This window comes from Lutra lutra, chromosome 16, assembly GCF_902655055.1.
Source record: "Lutra lutra chromosome 16, mLutLut1.2, whole genome shotgun sequence".
Classification (NCBI taxonomy): Eukaryota; Metazoa; Chordata; class Mammalia; order Carnivora; family Mustelidae; genus Lutra; species Lutra lutra.
Genome location: NC_062293.1, coordinates 30141043 through 30154140, shown reverse-complemented (window position 1 = coordinate 30154140; position 13098 = coordinate 30141043). Strand labels below are relative to the sequence as shown.

The 13098-nt window shown below is 48.3% G+C and overlaps 1 protein-coding gene across 2 annotated transcripts in view; it reads right to left on the bottom strand.

Moving 5' to 3' along the window:
• Positions 1 to 12423, bottom strand: part of HLF (HLF transcription factor, PAR bZIP family member) — a 53237-nt gene extending 40814 nt beyond the window's left edge. For both annotated transcript variants that reach the window (XM_047707972.1, XM_047707973.1), the window contains exons 1-2: positions 11830 to 12423; positions 9338 to 9673 (exon numbers count right to left, since the gene is read on the bottom strand). In XM_047707972.1, the coding sequence (XP_047563928.1) occupies positions 9338 to 9673; positions 11830 to 11944 (451 nt within the window). In that variant the 5' untranslated portion in view covers positions 11945 to 12423. The remainder of the gene's footprint in view (positions 1 to 9337; positions 9674 to 11829) is intronic.
• Positions 12424 to 13098: the final 675 nt, after the last annotated feature.

The window sequence follows — 13098 nt, the reverse complement described above, 5'->3', positions numbered from 1 at the left end:
TTTCAGGACAGAAAGAGAGACTGGAGGTTCCCATCATGAGCACAATGGGTAGGGAGTCAAGACAGTAAGGACATTTGTTAAAGTCAGAAGAGAAAGAAAACAAACATTTTAGGAATTTCCACCTTCAGTCCCAGAGTATGACTTGGTATCCACAAGTAGCCAATCCCACAGAAACAAGTACTGTGCGGTTTTCCCCCAACAGATCCTCAATTCTGCCAACGCTCCTGTAATTGTCTACTGCACATGGCCAGAGATGAAACTGCACACAGTGACTGTTATTTGTTTATTTAAGTTAACTGGTTTGGGTTCGGCAACTCCTCCAGCTTTCTGTAATCTTGGCTTCATACCAGAGTACACTTCAGTGGTATTTGGGCAAGTCACCTGATGCACGTGCCATTCGGCGACCCCATCCCACCCCTACCCAGGCCCTGTCCCCACAACACACACACAAAACCCCTTTCCTCCAGCAGCATTCCCAAAGCAACACACCCACCCCATAGCCACCATATGCAAGCATGATGGGCAATTAATTCCGGTTTCAGGGAAGAAGGAAGCCACAAATACAAGGTCAGGACTCAAGAATGCGAAACTATAATGATTCCTTTGTCTCTCAGGAGTAAAATTAATCAGCTGGCCAGAAACCTGGCTAAGTATTTTTAGCTGGATATTACTGCTGCAGGTAATCCTTATAATCAACTACTATTTGTATCATTGAGGCATTAATGTCTTCTTTTTCTCACATACATATATACACACAGAACAACAACAAAACCACACTTGGAAGTCAGTTCCGTACACTTGTTTGCAAACCTAGTAAGCTTATAAGATAGAGGCATTTAAAAGTGATGAATGTTAATGGGCTGGGTTTATTAAAATCTATTTCTCTACTCCTATGAGACCAGGCCTGCTTTTGGACTTTTAAATTCTGAACCATTCAAATCCCTCCAACTATTTTCTTGCCAAAGAGTGTTTCCCCCAATCACTAAAATCATAAAGCCCAAAATGATGGGCGTTACAAGTGAAACCTAAACCCTGTGTTTTTGAATTACTTTCTCTAGATCATTAGAACATTGTGTTTGCAAAAGCTGTTTGATGTTCAAGGGAGAGTATTTATTTTCAAAATAATAATAATAAGGAAGTCCCAGTTTGCCAGAGGAAACTATTGTGAAGTTTCTAAAAATGTTTCAGATCCAACCTTGAACCCGAGTGGAACCGGCCACATGCCACTTCCCTCCTCGCAAACCTTCAGCAGCTCCCCACTGCCTACTGGATAAAGTTCAAGCTGCACAGCCAGGCATTCCCGAAGCTGCCAGCCTGCCTGGCACCTGCCTCTCCCTGACTCCTTCATACGCATTTCCTGCACCAGCCAAACTGGATCTACACCTTGTTCCCTCACCGCCCCGTGGGCGTTCCCACCTCTTCAACTCTGCCTCACCGGCCTCCCACTCACCATTCTGGCTCTCCACCTCTCATTCCCAGACCCAGCTCCGGCTCCAGCGCTTCCAAGAAGACTTGCCTCGGGCACTCTTACCCCAGGCAGTGGCTGCTTCCTGTGAGATCTGTTGTGGTTTCCTATTGCCTGCACTGCTCCCTTACTTATTTTTAAGTGTTCTACTCACTTGATCACTCTTCCACAGCCTCTTTTCAGTAGATTTATCGGAGGCCTCTCTGTCCCCATCTTTTTGGCACCAAGGACATGCTACTCTGTCCTGTCACTCACCCTTTTACCTAAAAGTTCTATCTTCCCTACTAAATTGCCATTTCTTTGAGACCAGAAGCCAAGCTATACCCTTGTCTGTCTTCCCCCGGGCACACCTCAAAGTGAAAGCTGATGCTATTTCTGGGGACAAGCCAGGCTGCTCCTAAATCTTCCTCTGTCGCTCCTTAACCTTCACATCGACAAGAAAAAAGTAACAGAACAGACTCATGTGTGGTAAAGCCTGGCCCCCTGTGGGCCAGGGGCCATGCTGGACCCTTTGCGCATAATACCTCTACAAAGCTCAGAGAAACCCAACAAAGATGTTACCCGGCAGATGAGAAAAGGAAGGTACAGGAAGAGTAAGGATTTATCCATTATAGGACCCTCTGGGGGAAAGAGGAATGATTATTCTGGAATGTTTATGCAAAGTCTTGCATGTAAACGAGAGGGGGGTGAACTAGACTTCTCTCCTCCAGCACCGTGATAGGCCTTACAGCTTCTTTACTCCTGAGGTCCTTCCATTGCCTTCAAGTCAAACTACGAACGCGTATTATTAAAAATTCAATGGTAACATCAACTGGTTGATTTGCTAGCAAATATGTCAAGAAGAAACCTCCTAAATGGGAACTTTGAACTGCGTTTTGCCTGTTTTGATTTTTAGTCTCTCGAGCAAGGAGGAACGATCACAGGTTCCAGTGAGCTACCCCAGATTACCTAAAACTCAGAGGCTGAGGGGGGCAAGCAAGACTGCGCAGAGGAGCAGAGGAGAAATTCAAATTCCTTGACCAGAGGCCTTAATGTGCTAGGAGAGACGGCGTCTGCAGACTCACCAGGAGACCAATTCTAGGTCCTCCCAGGAGAAAGATGAGATGGCAGTGAGGACGCCACTCACAGGCAGTTAGGGACCGTTGCTGAGCGCTTCCTGCGTGCCAGGCATGGTGCCAAGCACTCGCTTTGCACTGGCTCACAGGACCTTCCCCAACCCCACCAGGTAGATCCAGTGATTATTTCCAAAGTTCCAGATGGGAAATCAGAAACAGATCATTTAAATGACCTGCCCCACATCCTAAGCAAGCACGAGTCAGGGTTCACACCCAGGTGGGTTGGTTGGTTGGATTGTAAGCTCTGAGCCATTGCTCTAGGGCCCCTGCAGAACTGCCTCAGACACAGGGCCACACGGATGGGTGCTGTGAATGGGAGGAGCTCCCCCACCCCACAACCCTGCAAACATCAAGGTCTTCAGGAAATTGAGGTTCATTCGAAAACAATGGTTTAGGGGCTTTCGGGTCAACACATTTGCTGGAGGAATATCAGATATATGCTAAGTGAAAGGTATTCTCAGCCATTTCCATTACAGAATCAAATGCAGACCCTATCCCTCCTTGTCCCTCTCCAGTTTTTTTTAATCCTGTGACTTCCCCTGCTACTTCCCTCTTCCCTCCATTTTCACTGCTGAGACCTAAAAAAATGACTCCCGGGGAAGAGTGATCAGTTGCAGGAGAGTTTCCAGAGAAGCCTGATGAATCCTTGCCGTCTTCTCATCCTCTGGCTTTCTACATTGGGATGTTATCAAAGCTTTTCACGTCCCTCCTTGCCCACCCCTTCCTTTCTCCTCCACCTAGTTCTGTCTTCATCTTGCTATTTTTCTAGTCTGCTAGGCACAGTGCTCAACTGGAAAGACTCTGCCAAGACCCTTGGCAGGAGCCGGCCTCGAGGAATCCTGCCCGCTGCAGCCGTGCAGAGAAGACAGGGCCTCTGGGCAGACAAGCACGGCAGAGAGGGCCGAGTCTGGGGTCTGGCTACGGTGCCAGGCAGAGCAGGTTTCCCTGGTGTATGAACTGCCCTACAGGGCTCAGCTTTCTCATGCCAGGGTCAGGATTACAATTTCTTGCTGGCGCTTGCTGTAGCTCGCCTGGGAAGAGAAGCAAGGGCTGGGGTGGGGGATGGGAGCGAGCCAGCACGCCACCCCGAGCTGGGCAAGCTTGGCAGGGCACAGCCACGTGCCTGAAGCACACGGTCATGCAGGCAGGTGGCCAGGGTTGCAGGGCTTGCACGAGAGCCAGGGGTGGGGAAGGGGTTGGGCACCGAGCGGGTGGCTCTTTCCACACTGGCAGAATAGGCGCTGCTAACCCAGAAGCGAAGCTGCTGGGTTAACACCAGGAAGTCACTTGTCCTAACCCAGAATGAAGGAGCAAAGTCAAGCAGGCTACACAGAAGAAGGATTGGGCATGCTGGAGGGAAAAAAAAAAAAAAAAAAAAAAAAAAAAAGCATGTCCTATTTTTGCAGAGAGAAGGGGACTGGATGAAACAAATCCCTAAATGGAAAACGGGGGTTGGGAATACAGTCTAGTTCCTTCCCTGCTCCCATATCACTGACATCAGAACAGCAGCTCCAGGCCCTGAGTATTCCTGTGCTCCACACCATGCCCGACGGTCAGGTGCTACCCCATTTAACCCTGCAAAACCCCCACGGGAAGGGGACTATTTATCATCTCCACACTCCTGAGATCTAACCCAAGGCTTAAAGACGTATGGACATCGACCCAAAGTTGCCAGAAGCCGATGTGGGTCCAGGATGGGAACCCAGGCCCCCAGGACCAGAGCTAACGGTCTTCACCAGCACCCCGCCTTCCACAACCACCTGAAAACCCCTCTTGCCAGAAGTCGAGGAACTCCTGTCCTGGGAATGTGACAACAGGTCAAAGTGAAGAGACAATGACAAGCCTGTCCTTTACAGGGTGTGGTGAGGAAGATACACTCTCACAAGAAACAGAACAGCTGCCTCCCTCCAGAAGAAAGCTGACACTCTCCCCTTCATGATGTCCTTGATCCCAATGAATGCAAAACACTTCCAAGATACTTGAGGTGCGCTGCACAGCAACTATCCATCACGAAGCTCCCAGCCTGCAGACATCTCAGTGTGCTGGAGGGGAAAATACAGAACTGCACGCCCTGAAGGGGAGGGAGAAACTGAAGCTTCATCTCCTGATGTTGAGAAAAGCAAAAGAATCCTGTCGCCTGGGCAGGACCTCCCCACAAGCCCAGACCCACCAGCACACAACTCTCCGTCCTTGCTCAGACCCCACGGCCAGCATGCTCCTTCCACGCCAAAACCAGATCATGAAGGAAGGTCAGCAGAAACAGAACACACATGCCATCTTGCAAAGGTACAATGGGTTCTCCCATACCTCCCCACCCTTCATCGGCCGCCCACTTATGCCCTCCTCTTCCCACACACCACCACATGGAAGGGTTTTCACTTCACTCCGTAACCAGCCTTCATCATGACCCACTCTCTGTGCTCACAACTAGAAAGACAGCCTTCTTAATTCTCAGCTGAATATGGGTCTAACAGGGGTAGGACACCCCCAAGCTATTCAAAGAAAAACCACCAGAGGAAACGATTTCAAATCTGGCTTTACAAGCATGTGATTTAAAAATAACTCTGCCTTTGTCTGCTACAGATGACTTTCCCTAAAGGGACTGCTGTCCTTAAAGCAATCGCTCAATTCTCTGGGCAAACAGATTCTTATTTTTTCCGTACCCAGCGCATACCTCCAGGAGAGCACTCCCGGGTACCATCTCTGTTAAGATCTGAAAGGCAAACTTCACAGCGGTCAGGATGACTCCTGCCATCTCCGCTGACCTGAGACCATCCGGAATGTGGCACCCTGGATGCCAGAGAAGATGGTGCAGGTGGCTACAGCAGCCAGCAACCACCACTCTTTCCTCATCAAGACGTCAGCCCAGCCAGCTGAGCCATCGCTCCACCTCCTGTGGCTGGTGGGGGGATCCCTGGGTTATTTCTTCAAGGAAAACTGCATTTCTTAGATATTTGATTTATTCTTTGATCAGACAGCTAGAAGGAGGAATAAGGATAGGGGGCCATGATGGTAAGCGGTAAGATAATTCTTAAGAGCGCTCACCTTGTCCTTCCAAGACACACTTGGGGTAGAACTAGAAATGCATTAGTTGTCAGCTTATGGCTTAATTTCCTTTCAACCAGACAGGTGGCACTAATGACACCAGGCTACTGAGCATAACTCAAAAACCGCATGCTGAGCAAATACAGAAAACAAATGTTTAATAAAATTACTTTGCAATTATCTCCCGATTCGCTGGACGTCATAGTTTCATCAACTAGCAGCTTCTAACCATGCTCTTATTAACGTGATCTTTCTTCTTGGCAACCTAATGTTGCCTGACCCTCTCAAAAGTTTTGCCAGAAAGCATTACAGGAGGCTAAAAGCATCCATGTGCGTGTGACAGGATACCGAGTTATGCCCAGATTTTGCTGTCCAAATTCAAAGTTTCTATCAGTAGTTCCCAGCAGGGGTGATCTTGCCCCCTGGGGACAGCGGGCAGTGACTGGAGACATTTTACTTGTCACAGGGCAGGGGCAGGGCAGGGGGGGAGTGACTGGCATTCAAGGGCTCGGGGCCAGGGACGCTGCTGCACATCCTACAAGGCTCAGGACAGTGGCCCACAGCAAAGACTTATGCGAAACCTTAACAGTGCCAAGGTTGAGAAATCTTGATCTAGACTGAAATGATCCAGTTCCCAGAATGCTCGAGGCTACACACGTGCTCTTCCCTTCTGGGGACTTCTTTTCCTCAAAATTAACTTGGTATTTCTGTTCTGGTCACGACTGTGATTACATGAACGATCGAGAACTTTCTTCCTTTTCAGTTTTGTTTGGGACATATCATCCATCCATCATGTCCACATCCCTTAGACATTTATTTTGCATTATAAGCTTTATAATGACCAACACTGTATGAGTTGTTATGGAAGAGTGTTACTGTCTCTGTACTTGGCACTTGAAGAAGACCTTCAGGTTTTTCCCCCTTCTTGTGAGGAGTACTGAGTAGTACTGAGTTTTCAATGTGAAGATTATTTTGAAGCCAAAATTTTTTCCAAAAAAAGACATTAAAAGGAAGAGCTTATTTCTAGATTCCAGTGCCCTCTTTAATCCTAGTACCTTTCCCCTGTAACCTAACAAAATGATTTCTGCTGAAACTCAGGAGTTCTTTGTCACCGTTTGCAAATCTGATTGGGGCACCCCAAGTGATTTTTTTAAAATTTTATTCTTTTATTCTTAGGATTTTATTTTTTGCCTCCCAAATATTATATTTAATATTGCTATATTTTTGTATTTTAAAAAATTCAATTAATATATAATGTATTATTAGTTTCAGAAGCAGAGGTCAGTGATTCAGTCTTATAGACTACCCAGTGCCCTCCTTAATGTCCATCACCCAATTATTCCATCCCCCCCCACCTTCCTCCCCTCCAGCAGTCCTCAGTTTATTTCCTATGATTAAGAGTCTCTGATGGTTTGTCTCCCTCTCTGATTTCATCTTGTTTTATTTTCCCCCCTCTTCCCCTTTAAGCCTCTGTTCTGTTTCTTAAATTCCACATATGAGTGAGATCATATGATAATTCTCTTTCTCTGACTGACTTATCTCACTTAGCATAATACCCTCTAGTTTCATCTATGTCATTACAAATGGCAAGATCTCATCTTCTGGATGGCTAAGTAGTATTCAATTGTATATACATACCACATTTTCTTTACCCCTTCACCTGTCCATGAAAATCTGAGCTCTTTCCAGAGTTTGGCTATTGTGGACATTGGAGCTAGAGCAATGCGGAGGGGCACCCCAAGTTTTTGAGAGTCATTGGTCAGCACTGATTCTAAAAGCCCTGACAAATGGCTTCTAAGGAAACTTCCAAATCTCAAACCCTAATTCTTGATTCTCAGTAGGAACCAAGATGTGGGGACTCAATATTTACCTGCCTTTGGGGGAAAAAATACTATTTCCAACCTGGCAAACATCTTGTATTTGCCAGGGGATGGAGAAATTAAGTGTTAGGACTGGTACGCACCAATCCAGTAACTATCGGCCAAAATCTCTTGATGTTTCTTTCCAGAAGAGGGGAGGGTTATATACCGTTCCTAAGTATTTTAAGAAGGTATTTCAGAAGACAGGATTGAAATCAATGATAAAAGTTGACACAGGTACAACAATGACTACTGCTCATTAACAGAACATCTACTGCTAGTCATTGGACCCTTTATACATACTACATGTAACTTTCACATTAACCCAATCTTATAAAAATTATACTCTTCTATACAAAGGTAAACTGAGGCTCTCAGAGGTAACATCACTTCCTAAAGCTACAAAGTGGTTAAGTCTCACTCTGCAGAGCAGAGCAACTGAGATACGAGGCACCTTCTCATTGGGGCTCCAGCCCCTTCTCCCTGGTTTCAATGTTTATTCAACTGATTATCTGTTCCTGGGAAGAAACAAAACCATGGCTCTGTGCACTGCAAGGAATAAGGGGCTTGGGGTCACACCAAGGAGTATATTTCCCAGCTTCTGCAGCCTTCTGGGCTGGGAAGAGGTTAAGATTCAATTCCATTCCAGCCAGCGGCCTTGAGTTATCACTCAAAGTAGGTTCTGGAGAAGGGGGCTGGCACAGAAAGAAAGACCTGAACTCCGGTACTAATATTTCAAGGCAGGGGTGTTTGTTTCCTCCTTTGAATCATTTCCTTCCATTTTAGTCTTGCTCTGCATGTCACAGAAATTCTACACGAGGCAAGGACACGGAGTTCAGGAATGATCTCCAGCACAAGTCCTCTATTGTCCTGCTTTCTGTGTCCCCTGCAGCAAAGGACCTCAGCTCAGTGACCTTCCTGGCAATTTTTCTGGCTCAATCTTTGTTCCTGGTTACCTGTGCATGTGAAATGCGCTTTTTTCCTGTTCATTTTGCACCACAGAGTGTTAACAGCATGAAGCCAGGGCCAATCCACCTCAGCCTGTGTTTCTATCTGAGCACTGGAGCAGTAGGTTTTGAAGTCCTGGACAATTCGGGTGATGTTTTATGTAGTATTTCAACACCGCTTACAGCCGACCTTGTAGGATTCCAGACATGGATTAAGTGTAATGAAGAGATGAAAATGGAAAAAAAAGATACTGGAAGAACAATTTGGTTTATAGGAATAATGGGGTTCCAGCCCTGAAGAAGGCTAAACCAAGCTTAACAGGGAGAGGAGCTTTTACATTCAATTTCTCAATCAAGGAGAATGCAAGAGGAAAAGGTTAAAAAGGTGATCAGACCCACACCCCTAACTCATATATTTTTTTCCCTTCCAGGTGAGAGAAAAGTGAATGTAGGTGAACCACACACAGCCTTGGAGAGAGTCTACCCACATCGTTCAGGGAGATCCCGTATCTGTGTATTTGGGGAGGAGACCAAAGGGCAGGAGAGAAGGGTGCCTACAGTATCTAAACCATTCACTGTAGGCTGGGGTTTCTTCAATGCTGTCCCCAGATCAGCTGCATCAGTATTCCCCGGGGTTCAAAATGCATATTCCTGGGCCCTTACCCCAGCCCTGAAAAATCTGAATTTCTAGAGGAGATCCACAGAATCTGCATTTAGGTGACTCTCCCGGACATATGGATGCCCACTGATGTGGGACGATCAGGGCTGTGAGTGAAATACAAGCTTCCTCTTTCAGGCCAGCCCGCTTCCCTGTGAGGGTATTTGTGCTCCCCCCCCCCCGCCCCCACCCTCTCCCTCCCTTTCACCCTCTTCCCCATCTGAAAGGAGAATCGTTTTAGAATTTACCTGGTCTGATGGGGCTCTGCATGCAGTTCGGGGATGGGATGCCAGGGTGAATGGGTGCAGACGCCCGACTGCTGAGGTCCATGACGGAGGGGGCTGCGGAGGAAGCCGGCTGCAGCACGGGAGGGTGAGGGCTGTGGTCGTGCTGGGACGGGCTGGGGGGAATGCCATTTTCCGACAAAAACTCCTCCAGGTCCATGTATTCCAACTGGAAAGTATCTCCGTCATAGGGAAGGGTTTTGTCCCATAAGGTGGGTCCCAAGAACGCCGACTGGGGGACCGTTGGGCTATTACTCTCATCATCCAGCTTCTTTTCCTTATCTTTATCTTTACTAAACGCTGCAGAAAAGGGGGAAATTTGGACTTTAAAAAAGAAAAAAAAAATTGTCGCTTTTTAAATCACCCCTCCTGGCCTCTGCTACAAAACACCACGTTCAAAATGTTCTCACAAACACCAGGATTCTTCTCTGGCTGCTGGCTTTTGTGGATCTAGAGTTAAAAGTTCAGACAGGACATGGATCTCTGCCTGTTTTTCAACATCTTCCTATTTATTTTGGAAAGAAAGCTCTAGTCCTAGTCCTTGGGACAGGGTTACAAGCTGATCTAGGATATAAACAAGGGAATGCAGTTTTCAAGTACATGATTTGAGGAGACAAATAATTTAGATCTACAGTGAGAAAGTAACACCTGCAGTTACATACAAATGCTGTGATTTTTAAAGAAAACAGCCAATAACCAGGCATGATTTCTCTTCCAGGAAATTCATTACAGTAACAATATGAGGTCATTCAGACTTAGCCAGTGAGCTGAGGATTCTAATTTTGGTAAAGTAGGGACTCTCCACCCTCCTTTGAAAGCATGCATTGAGCACCTACTATATACCTGATACTTTCCACATATTGCCTCCAGAAATCTCATAATAAACCTGCAAAGAGCTATTATCCCCATTTGTAAGGAAGACACAGAGGCTCTAAGACCTAAAGGAACTGACCAATGCCTCATGCTGACAGAAGAGAAAACTGAGAATTTCCCGAGCCTTCATATGTTTGTTTAGAAAGCCCTGGGGCACATTGTATTTTACAAAAGGAGGGTTTTTGTTTTGTTTTGCTTTGTTTTTTTTCCCCCTCCCCCCCCCAAAGCTTAAGTATGATCCAATTCACAAAAATTACACATGTATGCAATCTGTCAAAAGCACAGCTATTGGAAAGGTGATTACATACCACTAAGGGAGGTATGCAGCTCTGTCCTACCTGGAAGAACCTCTCACCCCAGGTTGTCTTTAAACCTTGCTCTGGATTTTGCCCATTCTAGTACTCAGGCGGGGGTGGAATCTGGGATTAGGGAATCTGGCTTCTGAGTTTCTTCCTCAGAGAAACACAGCCTCCGCTGCCATCCATTCTAATCCTCTAGTCTCATCTCCTGAGAATTTGACTTAAAACACCCACAGATGCAAAAGACTGCAGGCAGCACCTTCCTCCCAAGTGCTACTCCTTAAAGGAGAGTTAAAAGGGAAGCTATACTTTACAGAAGGCGAACCAAACCCCTCAACTCTTGCAAAGCAACAAGTTGTCCCCCTGCTAGAAGAGAAGATGCGAGTACTCCTAAGCTATTTGTAGCCAAATGATCTTTCAAGACTTTTACACTCAAAGCCGCACGGTTCGCATTGGCTACTGAGACATCGAAGGCATGAAACTGCATCAGCCCAAATGACAAATCCCCGGCGGCACGAGCTCGGTTGGGCGCCTTCTCGCCCCGACCCCTCCTCTCCCGCTCCAGCCAAGGTTGCCTGGGGGAGGTTTGGGACTTACCACGATAGGGTTCAAGCCAGAGGAGGCTCCAGCGCGGTTACACGTGAGCCTACTCCGCTCTCCCCTCCCACCAGGAAAAGTGCACGGGGAAAGTGTCAGAGCCGGAGGCGTGCACAGCTTCCCGCCCGGAGACCACTCCCCCCCGCCAGCCCCAGCCCCCACCCCGCTTTTTGAATTACCCCTGGCAGGGAGAGCACGAGGCTCCGCTCACACCTCGCGAGCTCCGGACGCCAACTAACACACAAACAGTAGCACGAACCAATACACAGGCTACGCTGCGGGACCCCCCTCTCCCCGCCACAACAGAACCAGGCCCTCTGGTTTCTCCTCCCCAGCCCGCGAAGCTCTGCCCTCGCGCAGGCGGTTTCACTCTGCGTGCGGGGAAGCCTCAATCTAGGGAGCACTGACCTGTCAAGTTATGACTCCCACCTGCGCCGGAGGACCGGGACCCAGAGAGCCTGGGTCGGTCCCAGCACTATTTTAAACGTTGCTCAGTGAGGGGATTCCCCCACCTTTGGAGGAGGGGGGTGATGGGTGAGCGCTTCAAATTTCAACAAAGCAAGGATAGGGTGCCAGGGGACAGGGAGGGAGGGGATGGATGCTCCAGCAGGATTGCCCGGCCTAGGAAAGGGACCCCAGGAGCGTCGTTCCTTCCCAGAGCGGGGCAGCCAGGAAGGCAGCGCTCACCGTCTTCGTGATGAAGGGGGAGCTTCAGCGGGTTCTCCAACAAGGACCTGAGCACGCCGTAGGGAGGCGGAATAAAGGTGGGATTCAGGGGGAGCGGTCGGGACATTTTCTCCATCGCGATGCACTCAAATTTTTTTCTTTAAAAAAAAAAAAAAAAGCCCAACCGCCCCCCAAAATGTTGCTGAGCTTTTTCCTCCGTCCTTTGCCAAAAGTACTCGCTTTCAAGGCGGTGGAGACAAGAAAAAAAATTACTTATATCTTTATAAATACATCTGCATAAAAAAATAAAAACAAAAAACTTTCGGGTTCCCAGTGCAGATGGTCCCCGGAGAGCGCGCCAAGCGCCCGCGGGCTCCTCGGCGACGTGCAGGATGCTCTCACCTGCCTCGAACCCCTCGTCCTGCAAAATGTTCAAAATTGCGAAAAAGAAAGAAAAAATATGCAGATGGCTGCAGAAGGGCGGAAGGCACCGCGCGGCCCGGCCCCCACGCGCCAGCACCCGAGGCTGGGCGCCGTCCCACCCCACCCCCCTCCCCGCGCCGGCGGCCGCTGCTCCCCCGCGCTCCGCGGCCCCGCAGCGCCCGGCTCAGCGCATCCGGCCGCCCATGTGCCGCGGCCCTGACAAGAGTGACGTCAGGGCCCGCACCGCGCGCCGATAGGCGTGCAGGGGCGGAGCCACGCGCGGCACCGCCCGCCTGCCCCACCCGCCCCGCCCTCCCCGCCGCCACGTGTTTAGCGTCGTCGCGCGCGCGGATTTTCCAAGATCCTGCAGAGCTAGCCCAAGGTGAAGTGACAGGTGTCAGATCCCCTGGATCACCGATTTGGGCTGAGAGCTCAACTTTTTCAGAGTAGGAGGAGGAATGAGGATTTTTTTTTTTCAGTAGTTTTCAACATGGAAATAATCTAGGGAGTAAAAAAACCAAAAATAAAAACCCAGATGCTCAGGCAGCATCCCAGATCAATTAAATCAGACCTCTGGGCTGACATTCAGGCATCATTAGTTTTTGAAGTTCCCCAGGGTGGTTCCAATGAGCAGCAAGTTTGAGAATGACTGGTTTAGTTCGAATGGAAGGTAAATGCTCTTCTAAATATCTCTCCTGGCCACAGGCAAGCTTAACACCCTCTCTCTTGCCCGGTTCCCAAAACTACTGAAAAATAACGACTTGCTTAGAAGTTCTAATGAGATACAAAGGTAGAGTGAAGAGAGAGTAACAGAGGGAGCGCTGTCATCAGTTTCCCATGCTGTCAGGAGGGCATTCAGAGGGATAC